Genomic DNA, 15913 nt, shown 5'->3' on the forward strand with positions numbered 1-15913 from the left:
CTATATCCACATGTTCTCTGTGTTTACTTAATGCCATGTTCAAATTGGCCCTTTTTTTTAACTTAAATTTATTTAAAGAGGAAACTTGCTATATCTCCTATAAATAGAAAACCAGTATCACCTTCCCATAAATAGTAAATACAACACAAATAAGCAATGAAAAACTTAATATATATTTTAAAAGTTTATTTCTGGGCCAGGTGCGGTGGCTTATGCCTGTAATCCCAGCGCCCTGGGAGGCCAAGGCGGGCAGATCACCAGAGGTCAGGAGTTCAAGACCAACCTGGCTGACATGGCGAAACCCCATCTCTACTAAAAGTACAAAAGATTAGCCAGGCGTGATGGCGGGCATCTGTAATTCCAGCTACTCAGGAGGCTGAGGCAGGAGAATGGCTTGAACCAGAGAGGCAGAGGTTGCAGTGAGCTGAGATCGTGCCACTGACTCCAGCCTGGGCGACAGAGTGAGACTCTGTCTCAAATAAATAAATTAATTTAATTAAATTAAAAGTTTACCTGTGAACCATCTAAAATCATCTCTGCATGCCACTGTTTGGAAAACACCAATGTAGAGAAGAAATAACAATGATCGTGATAGCTAATTCTGACATGCTACTTCATTTGTATCAACCCATTGAGTCCTGACAATTACTGCTGTACAAGGCAGACAGAATTATTATACTGTCTTTCTACAAAAAAAAAAAAAAAAAAGAAAAAAAAAACTTTGAAGTACAAGCAGGTTGAAGAAGTTGCTCAGTCTTCCACAGCAAGTAAATTCCGGGGCTGGAATTTGAACCCAAGCAAATCTGGCTGCAGAGTCCAAGATGCTGTCTTGGCAGATAGGAAACCTGGATCTTTGTTCAAGTCCTGCCGTCATTTGGTTCTTGGACATGTCACTGAACCTCACTGTCCTCATCAGTAAAATGAGAAAGGTGAACTAAATCAATGTTACAAGTTTAACAGTCTGGTGCCCATGGGGGCCAGATAGTTTAGGGAAAACTGGACTGAACACAATGCAATAGGGAGTGGTGGGGATTTTACATCTTGTCTGAAGAAGGCAGCTTCTATCAGTTTCAAATATTTTTTATTTTTATTTTTTTGACCTTTATTTTATTTTATGAGAGAAGATTGAGGTCTGGGTATTTTTGCGTAAAGTTTCTCAAGTTTTAGAACACTTGGAAGGGCCCGCCATGCACATGGGCTGACTGGTTTGTGACTTCTTGACTGGATGAGCTCCTCTTAACTTAGAGGATTCATGATTAAATGAGCTGTTTTTGTACAATGGTAGAAACTAAATCCAAATTACAGAAATAGGCAGTTTAAAACAATGACGAAAGGGGATAAGGACTTAGAACATGGCTCAACGCAGCTTACATAAATATTGATTAAGAGCTGGGTTAATTGAAAAGCCAAGGTACATTAATAGAATAACAAAGCGTATTTCTTTGTGTTCCTTTTGTGTTATATTAGAGTAAATCAGCAATATTTATCCAGTGCTAATTCTCAGTTTGCAGAGAGCTAATGTAATCATGAGATGAGCTTATTGAAATTCTTTTCTTAGACATAGAGACTTGCCCAAGAATGGTGAGTATTAGGAACTTTAGTCAGCACTTGCTCAGAATAGTAAATGCGAACATGTGATTTATGCCATTGTGTGCACAAAGTAATGTTTCCTGAGACATTTTCTATATACATGTTGGCTAGTTTTTGTTTTCTTGTGGTGGAAGGGGGGTGTTGGCTTGTTGTTTCCCCCCCTCTCCTTATCAGATTTCCTTCTATGGCCTTTGACAATGTTGCAGGGCCAGTTTCTCTGTGAATCCACAGTAAAACATACTGGTGGTTTCACAATGAAGCCAAACTTGGGTTTATGGCTTATTCATGTTTATGTGAATTCCTGCATTTGTTTTTATGTGTGTGTGTATATTCATGAAAGATCTGTTTGAAAGAGGGAGAAAAAGGGAGGACAAAACCTATAGACTGACTCATAAAAGATGGGTTTATTCATTAATGACATCATAAGGATAGTATTTTCTCTTGGTTAATAACTTATTTGTTTGGAGGGTGTTGTAAGCCATCCAGAGATAGTCATGCCATTTCTTGGAAAAGATCTGAAGCAACTAGTAATTGAAATGATAATCATTTGATCAGAGAGCTATTTGAAAATAACACTCATCTACAAACTTGTCTCTTCTGGGAAACCGTATTTAGTCAAAACGTTGCCAAATTCTCTCTTTACTAATGTTGAGACTGATACACCTAATTATTTTCCAGTACATTCTAAACTTGATTTCTGGTGTCCCCTGTCCAGAAGCTGTTCCCATATGCTTTGAAACAATATCTAGCCTGACTTTATTCTGACATTTAATAATCACCATGAAATAGCTATGAAATGCATGACAAGTACGGATCTTTTATTTCAAGAGGATGGTGTAGTGAATCTGAGAGAAATCATCCGTTGAAATGGTACTTTGTAATGGGCCCCATTGTTTATAAAGTACTCAAATTTTTTCTTGAGCACATGATAAAAACACAGTTTCCACTTTGTCTCCCATTTAGTGGTAGTTCATATTTAATCATGATAAGGGAAAGGATTCCATTACCGAAGTTTTACTTTTCATTTTTGATAGAGTATTTGTTACTCTGCTGCTGCCTAATAGACTTTCTTCTCAGAAGCAGCTTGGAACTCAATGAGGAAAATTGAAATTTTAGATCCTACCTTAAAACATCAAAAAAAAAAAAAAAAAAACCTCAACCCAGGGCTTCTTATTATGTGAAGCTTATCCTAATAACCTTTTTTTGTTCGAATTGGAGAAGTGTGTGTGTGTGTGTGTGTGTGTGTGTGTGTGTGTCGGTGGGGCAGGGGGAGGAGGAAAAAGTCATGTTTGGGGAGGAGGATAAAGTCATGTTTAACAGCAAAATTAGCCAAAATCAGTTGTGAATTCCTTTTGTTTAATAGCTTTGAGACATCTTCCTGTTGTTTGTCAAAAATATTTCTAAGATTTTGTAAGCTTAGGGGTTTTCACAGTCAAACTTTCTTCAGAAATGTGAAATAAAAGAAATGAAAGAAGTCAGTTCAAGTTGAAATGTCAAATGCTTAAATAACTTAACTTAAAAGCCAGTGAGATGATCTTCTTGAGCCTTTTCCAAAGAATCTTCGGGTGAAGGGACCTCCCTTTGTTCCATGTATGGATGTCTATTAAATATCTTGCTGAATTAATTCTGAGTCAGAAAAGTTGGTTGTTTCCTAGAAGCAATTAGAGTTGCTTAACATTCAAATTTATGATCCAGAGGAGAAACTTACATTTCAACTACTTTTCTTAAATTCAAAGACTTTTTCCTCACTCACCCTCTCACCCCCTACCCCATATGTATTAAAAGAAAAAATCAGTTCATTTCTCAGCTTACAAAGTTTTTGAGAAACATGAGAATGTGTAAGTTTCTTTCACTGGGAAGCACATAACATTTATGAAGTATTTCTTTTGGGATTACATCACAGTTTTATTTAATTTTTAGGACAAAAGTTAAATTCAATATTTGTGTATAAGCCAAGGGAAAATGTACCATAAACATAGGAATTTGGGGGTGAGTCAGAGTTCCAAGAATCCCAGATTTACTTAGACCATTTATGTAGAGACAGGCTCACCATTAGTCATCTAGCTTTCACTTTTTACATTTGCAATTAATTACACCTAAAAACTAGCTTTCACCCAAGTGGTCAGCTAGGTAGAGTGTGAACTTGGGCAACCAACATTAAAAGTGGCTATTAGAATTACTGTCCTATTTTTGGATACTTTCTAATTGTATAACAAACATAAAAATTATTCCTTAACTAAACAACTAGCAGTGAAAAACCATTGAAATGAAGTGAGTTACTAACGATTCTGTGTCACCAGAATGCACACAGTCTCCTTGCAGTAGGTTTAACCACTCACATGGCATTTCAGATGGGCCTTGTGGAGAATGGATCATTTCCCTCAAACCTATAAATAACGTTTTTTGTTCTTCCCCAACCACCTCTTGTAGGATGAAGTCATTGCTGTTTCCGAAAAGGTGATTGTGAAGCTTGAAGATCTGGTCAAGTGGGTACATTCTGATTTCTCCAAGTGGAGATGTGGCCTTCACACTGGACCAGTGAAAACTGAGGCCTTGGGAAGGAATGGACAGAAGGAAGCTCTGCTGAAGTACAGGCAGTCAACCCTAAACAGCGGACTCAACTTCAAAGACGTTCTCAAGGAGAAGGCAGACCTGGGTAAATATGGCTCGTACTTTTAAATCTAATGTGTGGGTGTATATAGTAACTTTTCGGTTGTACATTTTTCTGGAAACGCTATCATTTATATATAAATGTATTTCAAATTTCTTTAACCTCAAATGGGCCTAAGAATATGGATGGAGAGATGACTGGATGGGTAAGGGATGAGTGTTACCTGTTGGATCAAAGGACCTTTTATGTGTGGACCCTTGTGCTGGGGTGATACAGCGGTTCTAAACAACTTTCAGTGTGATGTCGAGGCATACAATTTAATTAGAGCACCTAAAATTGAATTAATAAAGAGTTTAAATACTTACTATAAGTATGTAGTATGACATCTATTAACACCATGTCCCAATTTCATGTTTTACATTGAGTGGAAAACAAACTGAGGAAAAGGGATGAGTTCCTCAATGTGGAGCAAGAGAACAATGTCAAGCCAGGGGATCCACTGGTTGGCAACCAATGGCATAGGTTTGCTTGATCTCTTAGTGTTCAGTGGTACCATCAACTATATATATATATGTGTGTGTGTGTATATATATATATTTTTTTTTGCTTCCTTCCCTCTTCCACTGTAAGTTTAAAGGAGAACTTGGGCTTTGGAGAAGTTATGCTGATTGGTGTTTGCATACTAACTCTGCTGCTTACTTAGCTGTGTGGCCTTAGGCAAATAATTTAACTTCTAAGCCTCAGTTTCCCCATCTAAAAAATAGGGGGACTTTACAGGGTTATTGTGAGATGTGAGATAGAAAGGGCAGAGCACATTGACTGGCTTAAAGGAGGGGCTCCATAATTAATTCTATTGCTTTTTCTTAACACTTTCTTCTCCAGTGACATTTTGTGTCCCTTCATTGCTTTTTTTTTCCTTCTGTTTGTATTCCCGTGTCATTCACTGATTTATTCTCCTAGCATTGCTCAAGACAAAAGTTGTTGACCTCTGATTTAGACTAGTTATTTCCTCTTTAGGCAAAGAGGAACTGCATTTTAACATATTAAGGCATCTTTTTCTTTCATTTGCGCACAATGCTGATTTTTGCAGTCCTATTTTATGCCTTAATGTGACAACTTCCTGTTTTTTTTTTTTAAAACCCAGAACTTAACTATTACAACAAACCTAGGCAACTTATTTTAATTGGCATAAAGAGACTGAATAACACCAGTAACTGACTGTGGCTTTCATGTGACTCTGGTTTGTGATGAGCTGTGCTGTGTTTTGGGAATAGCATTAATATTTTCTTGCAGTTTGAGTTTAACTATCAACAGTTTCCTGGCATCTTTTGGTTGATGTCAGACAGTAACATTTTGGATATAGCAGCCTGATTGTCACCTGCACTTTTAGAGAAAATTATTAAACTAGTGGTTTTCCTTCTAAAGCCAAAGAGTTTTTAATAGTCTTCCTATATATACTGTTACACCCCCCAGTTTTGTGAACACACAATGACTAGTCTTATGACTTGCAGTAATGCTGAATAATACATCTGTTGTGTTACTTTGCTAATGTATGATCTAAGTTATATTGCCATTGTCTTATGTTTTCCTTAACATTAAAACCTTTCTTTTGTTTGTTTAATTTTGTGTGTGTGTTATGGAATATACTGTTACTAATAAAAAATTAAACAGGAAACCCACAGGGGACAAAAGGATGTGTAGATGGTTAAGCTTGATGTCACACATATAAACAAGAGTATTTATAGCAAGGTTTATGTTTAAAATTGTGTTTAAAATGGATAATTTATTAATGAACAGGAAAATAAGTCTAATTTCTTAATTCCACCCAAAGAAACAAGAGGTTCATCCTCCTAGATTCTAAAAAAAAAGAAGGTCCATATTCTGCCTTTTTGCAGTTGATTCCAGAAGAAATTGGTTTATAGTGAATATTCACAGTACTTGCAGGTGGTTTAGCCTGGAAAATCTAGATGAGTGGTTTTTAAATTTAGTTGCTTATTAGACTCATAAAAGAAATTTAAAAAACAATACTGATTACTGAGACCAGCTTTTCTAGATTCTTCATTCAGTAGGACTAAGGAAAGGCCAAGGAATGTGTATTGATAAAAAGGTTCCTGGCCGGGCGCGGTGGCTCACGCCTGTAATTGCAGCACTTTGGGAGGCCAAGGCAGGTGGATCACCTGAGGTCAGGAGTTCAAGACCAGCCTGGCCAACCTAGTAAAGCCCTGTCTCTACTAAAAATACAAAAATTAGTCGCGTGCGGTGGCGGTGGCCTGTAATCTCAGCTACTTGGGAGGCTGAGGCAGGAGAATTGCTGGAACCTGGGAGGCAGAGGTTGCAGTGAGCCGAAATCATCGCGCCTTTGCACTCCAGCCCGGGCAACAACAGCGAGACTCTGTCTCAAAAACAAAACAAAACAAAACAAAAAAGATTATTAGGTTGACTCTGATTTTGTTTGTTTGTTTGTTTGTTTGTTTTGGTCTCATTTTGGAGACAGCTTTATGATTAGTGCTGAAGAAGGGGAAATGATCAACAGGAGAGTTGATTGGGAGGCTCTCCCCTGGGGAACAAGAAACACCATGTACTTAACAAATTTTTATTGTAAAATACCCCTTTAAGGATAGAATTTAGGGCCTTGAAATTCTACTCAGTTGCTATGAACTGTGGGGAATTTGAGACAAATAGCTTTTGTAATTGGAATGCACACTGTGTTGTAATAATGTGGAAAGAGAAACAAAAACTTTCCTTAATGTAATGAGTTTCCATTATCTGCCTGATCTAAGGTTTGTAAGTCTACATTGTCAGGATTTATATTGAGGAGATAGGGGGTGTCATTTTCTGTACACATTCCTGTCCCTGCAACTTTCTCTTCAGCCTCTTCTATAACATCAAAATATTTGTTGTCTGTACTTTTCCTTCTCCACAGTGGTTTTCTTATCTTCTTTTCTGTTGGTCACACTGAAACCACCTCCAATACCTCATTGTTAATGGAAATTCACACACTTATTAGGTTTTTCCTTCTGTAGAACCCTTCCAACTCCCCATTGTTCTTACCAAAGAAAGAAGATGAACTGTGAGATTATTTGAGACCCCCCTTTTTTTTCTGGTGGAAGTAAGCAAAGAACGGAAAGATCTCACCTTTCTATGGATAAAGTAAAACTGCAACATGTTATCGTTTTTTAACTGAGTTATTTCATAACGTTAAAACATCAATAATAACAAAATAATTAGATTGGTTCTTAGAGAAGGGATTTTAAAATATGAAAGCTCATTAAAGAACTTTTCTTGCTTAGTGTTTAGGTAGAGTAAGTTCCCTTTAATTCCAGTTTGTGTCACTTCCTGTCTCTCTCTGAATAGTAAAAAAAAAAAAAAAAAAACAAGAATGTTCTCACAAATGTGTGTCTGCCAACAAATTAATACTCCACAAAGAGAAACTCTGCCCCACATGGCAGCTTCCAATAAATGCTCTGATTCAAATCACAACTCTTTCATTTTTTTTATCCCCTTCCCCCTTGAGGGAGCACATTTAGACAATATTTGAGGATGTCATCTTTCTGCTTTTTAAAACTCTCTAGAGTTTTCGTTTAAGACTCTTAATGGTTGATGACTAAAACTACATATCTGGATAGTGGAAAAACTAATAATCTTAAAAAACACTTCTGAGATGTGGTAAAGTGCATTCATTCTCTTCCCTCCTCTTTGTCCTTTTCAAAGAAAGAAAGTTCAATATGAAACCAATGCAAATTATGACTTTACTCAGTGAGATATTTTACCTTCTTTCAGACTGTTTCATACTGAAGTTTATAAAAAAATAAAGAAAAATAACCATGTTAAAATAGGAGGGTTAAGGAATGTATTATTCATAAGCATAATGAACACAAGAACCTGTTTTTCCAGAAGAATTGGGTTGATTAAATCATTCACCACACAAGCCTCTAGTTATTTATTTTTGTCTTTAGAATTACAGTACTTAGCTTTTATAATAAAGTGGACTTGATACCCATATTTGGTATGGCAGTTGAAAGTAGTCAAATGAAGAATTATTTCATTTTACAAAATTTTTAGCAAGTAAGGAATATAAACACTATCAGTTAAACATAGCAAACTTGCATTTTTTATTCCTTGGGCTATAGTTTGAAAAAAAATCAAATTATTTTATGTAACACTGATTCTTACAGAGTTCCTTTAAGCGAAGTATGAAAGCTGCAGTGTAAGCTTTATTGGCCTATAAATATGTCATTATAGTTGGACTACATTTATATGCTTTGGATTGTTGTTTAAGCCAAGAAAATATGTCTCTACAGGTTGACTTTTTATTGAAGCCCTTTGAGGCATACAACAGAATGTATTTTAGGCCAAGGTTATTAAAACAGCATTTTCATTTTTTTGCAGCAGACTCATTGTCAATTATGCTGCCACAAACTGTCTGTGGATGGGCAGTTATGAATGGTTTCATCTCCAAATGTGCTTTTAGAAAGAGAAAGAAAAGATAGAGGAGTCTGAGCTGAAATTGAGAAAAAAGACCCAAAGATTATGTGTGGGGGTCTGGCTGAATTTAATGATGGGGGTTCCCTCAGTTCAATTTCTGTTTCTAAATCTGTCCCATCAAATTGAGAAAGAGTAGCTTCCCCCTTTCGGCTGTTGCTGGGACTTTCACTGCACTTTTTGGGAGTCAACAGCATGGTGGGGTTAAAAGAGCAGAGGGTGGGCTGTCAAGAGAATCTTGGCTCTACTTGTAGATCTGTCACCACAGGAAGAGTCACTGGAAGACACTGTATGATTTTTCACCTGAGTGCTCTCATAAATTTATTAGGATTTGAAGACATGCCTCTTACTGGAACAATCCTTCCTTCCTGTCTAGATTTAAATTTTATGTGTATATATTTTTTTTGTTTTGTTTTGTTTTGTTTCAGTGAAGAGAAATAACTTTTATTATATTAATGAGAGCAATGAATTCTTAATTCTCAGCCACAAAAAATGATAAAATACAATGAGATTTTCAAATGTAAAATAAAATATCTGTACTCAGATCATTGCTGCAGAGATAAAGTAAAATATTATTATACAACTCTAAGGTGACATGAAAAGAACACAACTGTTCAACCAAATGGCTCAAAGTAGATTTAAATTTTATGTGTACATTAAAGAGTCTTTGGAAGGTATTTGTTGTTTATATTTTACCTTGGATTGCTGGTTTCACTCTGCCATTTTCCATAACACTGCAACTTGAGAAGTTTCTTAAATGATATATTATTTATACATTCAGCTTTGTTTTGTCTAAAATGGGCAATAATACGTACCTGGCTGTTTCTCATTGGATTTTTGAGAAGACCAACTGAGAACAAATTAGTTAATGTCTATGGAAACATTTGTGATATTGAAGTCTAAAGTGGTATTATTACTACATTATTATTACCAGAAGCAGGTTCTGTATGATAGGGAGCTATGTGGTACAAGGTTAGCTTATTTGTCCCTTTTGAATTTCCCTAATCGCACACACATTCTAGTAATTTAGAACAGGGTTTACTCTCATTATTGTCTCCCTCAATAGAAAACTATTATAAAAGTCCTTCAGGTTTTTGCTTGTTTATCTGTACATATATAAATACATATTATATATGACTATTATTTTAATAGATATTTATTTCAAGTAAATGTATGTAATATATACTATATAACATAAACATTTTATATATTATATATTAATATATATTTATATTTTATAAACTTTTATCCTCCTGAAAATTCTGTCAAAATAAGCTGAGCCATAAGTGGCCAGTTGTATAGGATCTCTCAAATATTCTTAGTTAAAAATTAGCTGTAGTTTTTGCTTGGAGATTCTGGAGGCCTTGTATTGCGAATGGTTGTTTCAGATCACTTTTGAGTTTGATATGTCAGGCAGCTTCCTGAGATATGGACATGGGAAGGATTCTCACTTTTTGTTGAAGAAAACAATATAAATGTCTGTAAGAAGCATGCTAAATGCTGACATCTTGTCATAGAGACTTTTCACTGCTAATGAGTTTATTAGGATTGGAAGACATGCTTCTTACTGGGACAATCCTTCCTTCCTTTCTAGATTTAAATTTTGTAAGTATATTAAAGAGTCTTTTGAAGGTATTTGTTGCTTGGATTGCTGGCCTAAGTCTACCATTTTTCTTAACACTGCAACTTGGGAAGTTTCTTAAATAATATATTGTTGCACTATACTATTTATGAATATCATGAAGAATCCTTACAGAACAGCCTCCTAACTAAAATGAATTTGGGCCAGGCGCAGTGGCTCACGCCTGTAATCCCAACACTTTGGGAGGCCAAGGCGGGTGGATCACAAGGTCAGGAGTTCGAGATCAGCCTGGACATCTCTACTAAAAATATAAAAATTAGCCGGGCATGGTGGCATGTGCCTGTAGTCCCAGCTACTCGGGAGGCTGAGGCAGGAGAACCGCTTGAATCCAGGAGGCAGAGGTTGTGGTGAGCAGAGATCACATCACTGCACTCCAGCCTGGGCAGCAGAGTGAGACTCTGTCTCAAAAAAAAATAATAATAATTTGGCCTTTATAGTATCCTTAAGTTCAACATAGAAACTAATTACATACGAGACTTATCAAAGATTTGTAAAGATACTTTCCAAAGGATTTTCTCTCTGACAATATTGTGTTAACCATGCATTCTTTAAAGAATTTCATCATAGCCCAATTAACACTGGAGGAGATACTCTCCAAGTACCCACATGACTCTTCAAGAGATTGCCTCATGCCATTATAACGTGACAACCCAAAAGACTTTTAATGGAGTACAAGAATCAGCATCCAAGACATTCAAAGTTTTAGAACAGCTTATTACCAGTATATCTCCTCTCTTTCTTTCTTTTTTTTTTTTTTTTTTTTTTTGAGACAGGGTCTCACTCTGTTGCCCAGGCTAGAGTGCAGTGGTGTGATCTTCGCTCACTGTAACGTCCGCTTCCTGGGTTCAAGCAATTCTCCTGCCTCAGCCTCCCGAGTAGCTGGGATTACAGGTGCCCGCCACCATACCCAGCTAATTTTTGTATTTTTTCAGTAGAGACAGGGTTTCACGATGTTGGCCAGGCTGGTCACAAACTCCTAAACTCAAGTGATCACCCACCTTGGCCTCCCAAAGTGCTGGGATTACAGGCGTGAGCCACTGTGTCCAACCCAGTATGTTTTCTAAGAAACTAGGAATACATATGGTTATAATACATAAGGAATAAGATTATTCATTTCATTTGAAATTTAAATTTTGGCTTGACCATCTAATCAAATAGTTGAATATTGCCTTGCAATAGTGGTAGAATGAGTGAGTAAAAGTGGCTCAAATAAGTAACATTCATTTATGCTATCTACACTCAGCCATCTCAGCTTCTCCTGCTAGAAAAGAGGTCTTTGTGAAATCTAACCAAGTCTGAGCCAATCAACAGCTGGTCATTGATACTGCTGCCCAAGTACTTATACTGCCATCACTCATGAAGGCACAATCCAAGTTAAGACCCTTTTATTTGGAATTTCTGTTGACCTGAGGATTTTCTAGTGTTTCCTGCAGCCACGAATGCTTCTTAGAATTCCAGGTTCATTTCTTCTTCTGATGATGGACTGAAGATGAACTATCAACTGAAAAGAAGTTTGTAGAATTTTAGAATTTATTCCTACTTTTCCATTTGGAGATGTCAGGGCAGAAGTAGAAAAAAAGTGAAATTGGAACTTTCTGTGCTATTTTTAGTATCCAGGCTACCAGTATTTACCTCTAGGATACAATGTATGAAAAAGGTAAACTCATGCTTTTCTGAAACTCCTCATGGAATTGTCAGGCTGGAAGGGGCCTTCATGAACATTGTTTTCTCCTCTTTTTCCTTCTGTCTTCAGGCCTCTCTTTTCAGTTCTTCCCTAAGATGTGCTTTCAGAATCCTTCACCATCATGGTTACTCATCTTAGGATGCACTTTAGGTGATTTTTTTTTTTTTTTTTTGAGATGGAGTTTTGCTCATCACCAGGCTGGATTCAGTTCCCTGCAACCTCTGCCTCCTGGGTTCACGCAATTTCCCTGCCTCAGCCTCCCGAGTAGCTGGGACTACAGGTGCGCGCCACCACGTCTGGCTAATTTTTTTGTATTTTAGTAGAGACGAGGCTTCATCGTGTTAGCCAGGATGGCCTCGATCTCCTGACCTCGTAATCTGCCCACCTTGGTCTACCAAAGTGCTGGGATTACAGGGGTGAGCCACCATGCCCGGCTGAGGTGATTTTTTTTATACCATTTAATTCATTTATATTGCAGGAGCTCATTTTTACTAAGAATCCTAGAGCCAGAATAGGAGTAGATTCTAGAGAAAGTCCCCAGTGATCCATTATGCATGGCCAGAACTCTAAGGAGCTGGCTTGGCATCCTCCAGATAGGACATGTCATTAGCAAAACTACTGGACTCTTCTCTAGAGCTGTTTGGCCTCGGCCTTTTTATAAGTAGGAGCGAAAAAGGGGAAAATATTCTACTACACTCCCAGAAGTTTAGGTACCTATTTTTTTGTTTGTTTTTATACACAGTAATATTAAGTGTAGACTAGTATCTAATGAACATCGTTGTTAATTAATATGGCAGCTACTGTGCCTCAATATCAATGTTGTGCCTTTTGAGCTTCTGTAGCTCCTCTAGTTTTTTACTCTAGCATTTAGGATAGGGCTTGCCCAAATTGATTTTTGCCTCAATAATGGTCTACAGTTGAAGACCAACTTGGTGTCTGAGAGTTTGTTTAAGCTATTCCAACCAAATAATATAAAAACTGCAAGTCTTCCCTAAATTATCATATGTGATAGTTTAATCATGTTGTTCTCTCGGACTGAAGCTGTTCTTGTTTTTGTTTTATTTATTTTTTCTGGCATTTTGTTTTTTTTACAGCCATATCTGTGATAAAAGACCATGATGGAGGCTGGGCACAGTGGCTCACGCCTGTGATCCCAACACTTTGGGAGGCCAAGGCAGGTGGATCACTTGAGGTCAGGAGATTGAGACCAGCCTGATCAACATGGTAAAACCCCGTTCCTACCAAAAATACAAAATTAGACAGGCATGGTAGTATACATCTATAATCCCAGCTACTTGGGGGGCTGAGGCAGGAGAATCACTTGAACCCGGGAGGCGGAGGTTGCAGTGCGTTGAGATTGCGCCATTGCACTCCAGCCTGGGCATCAAGAGTGAAACTTTGTCTGCACCTCCCCCACGCCCCCACAAAAAAAGACCGTGATGGATAAGACAGCTAATTCATAATTTTGTTTTAGCTTCATTAATTTCAAATGTTAATTTCCCAAAGAACTGTCTGTAGAGATCGTCATCTGATGAGAAGATAATCAAAAGATGAAAGAATAAATTCATTTGTGGTCCTATTCCTTGCTATGCCTTTAGTTTCTTGCTGTGTACCTTGGATTGACTGGAAGCAAGTCTTATGCAGCCTTGGCTTCATACAAGCTCATAAATTTTCATTATCACTGTTAGATTGCCAAACTTGGACCAGTAATTCTATTGCATTTGGTGATAGAAGTGGGTCTATTGTGAAGGACAAACACAACTAATCCACCATGTTGTTGTTGTTGTTGTTGTTGTTGTTGTCGTTGTTGTTGTTTTTGAGATGGAGTTTCGCTCTGTCACCCAGGCAGGAGTGCAGTGGTGCGATCTCGGCTGACTGCAGCCTCCGCCTCCCAGGTTCAAGTGATTCTCCTGCCTCAGCCTCCCAAGTAGCTGAGATTACAGACATGTGCCACCACGCCCAGCTAATTTTTGTATTTTTAGTAGAGACGGGGTTTCACCATGTTGGCCAGGCTGATCTTGAACTCCTGACCTCGTGATCTGCCCACCTCAGCTTCCCAAAGTGCTTGGATTATAGGCGTGAGCCACCACGCCTGGCCCCAACCGCCATGGTCTTTTAAATATCTTTTGAGAATGCAACACTGACTCTGTACCTCAGATGTGCTTTTAAAATGAGGTCTGGCTGGACACAGTGGCTCACACCTATAACCCCAACACTCGAAGGCCTAGGTGGGAGGATTGCTTCAGGCCAGGAGTTCAAGAGGAACCTGGGCAACATAGTGAGACCTGTCTCTGCAAAAAATTTTTAAAAATTAGCTGAGTTTGGTGATGCCCAACTGTAGCCCCAGCTGCTCAGGAGGCTGAGGCAGGACAATCATTTATGCCCAGGAATTCAAGGTTGCAGTGAGCTAAGATGATACCACCACACTCCAGCCTAGGCAACCCACACTGCACTCCAGCCTGGGCAACACAGTGAGACCCTGTCTCCAAAAATAAATAAATAAAATAAAAATGAGGCTTGATTCAGCAGTTCCCCTTTCAGTTGGAGGTGCATGATGCTTTTATCATAACTAAAATGTTTTTGTTTGCCTTCTACCTCTCACCTCATTAGCCACTGTATGATTACTGACAGTGAGCCATTATTACAGCTGCTGTCATGATAGCATCACCTTGGAACACAAAGCAGATATATCCTGCATGTGAATTGATGTGGTTTTTCCAGTGGGTTCTGTGAGCAGGTATCTGATTTGTGCATTTACTCTTAATACTCGGTGGTATTGACACTGATTCTTTTGAACAGTTTGTTTAATCTGTTAGAGTACTTTTAAGTCTGAAGTTCTGTTGTAACCCATTAACTTTCCTAAATGTCAGATTCACTCTTCTTCTGTAACATTATGTGTTTAAGTCTGTAGTTTATGCAGGTCACTGCAGAGGAAAGCTGAGGTTTGGACTTTCAGCTTATTTTAATAAATGTATTTATTTAGGACAGACTGGAATAATAGTGGGTTTTCAAAGGCTTCGCGAAGTGCTTCATGCACAGTAGGGGCTGAGCAAATAGTGCTGATGATTTCAGGCTTTTCCTAGTTGCCTCACTGTGTGTTTTCATTTGGTGTGCTTGGATGAATTTGTATTGCTTCTTTCTTCCCTAAAACCCCAGAGCCTGTGCCTTGCCTAGAACTCTCTTCCTTTGGACAGCCCCACTTGCTTTTTGAATTTTTAACTATTTCTATTGTCTTTTACTTCTGACCTTTAAATATTGGCATTCCACTTAGGATCCCTGTTTCTTTGCAAACTTCATGCCTACTGGATAAAATACAAATGTTACAGGAGTATCCAGTGAACTTCCAGGCTCCATTTTCTTCTCTTTTTCATTAAGTAACTTTCATTATTGTTATTTTTTGTTACTACCAATGTTATCCATGTTTGCTTCAGAAAATATAGGCACTACTGACAAACAAAAAGCAGAAAAATTAATGTTGCCTATTTTCCTCCCACTCAGAAGTAAGTGCTGTTAGTATTTGTGTATGTTCCAATGTATATGAATGCATGTATCAGTGAGAATTTACATGAATATTATTTTTCCTCACAAAAATAAAATCTACTGTTTGGGAATCTACCTTCCCCCACTTAATTTTGTACAGAGGTATTATAAATATGCCCCCATATTGTAAAATATCCTATACTGGGTTTTTTTTTTTTTCAGCTGCTGAATATTTCATTACAGAGGTGTTTCATACTTTAATTATCGTTGGGCATTTCAGCTCTTTCTGATTCCCACAAACTTTATAAAACTCTTGTAGCTATGCACATAGCCATGACTATTTCTTTATACATTTGTAGGGGGGGATCGCTGGTTCAAAGTGCACACAGAACATTAAGACACCTATCCCCTACCTTATCTCCTC

The 15913-nt window shown here is 37.7% G+C and overlaps 1 protein-coding gene across 3 annotated transcripts in view; it reads left to right on the forward strand.

Annotated features, from left to right (window-relative positions):
• The window catches only part of ARID5B (AT-rich interaction domain 5B), a 195843-nt gene that overhangs the window by 33761 nt on the left and 146169 nt on the right, over window positions 1-15913 (forward strand). For all 3 annotated transcript variants that reach the window (XM_055274423.2, XM_055274424.2, XM_055274425.2), the window contains exon 3: window positions 4021-4246. In XM_055274423.2, the coding sequence (XP_055130398.1) occupies window positions 4021-4246 (226 nt within the window). The remainder of the gene's footprint in view (window positions 1-4020; window positions 4247-15913) is intronic.

The sequence above is a fragment of the Symphalangus syndactylus genome, chromosome 4, assembly GCF_028878055.3.
Source record: "Symphalangus syndactylus isolate Jambi chromosome 4, NHGRI_mSymSyn1-v2.1_pri, whole genome shotgun sequence".
NCBI classification, from domain to species: domain Eukaryota; kingdom Metazoa; phylum Chordata; class Mammalia; order Primates; family Hylobatidae; genus Symphalangus; species Symphalangus syndactylus.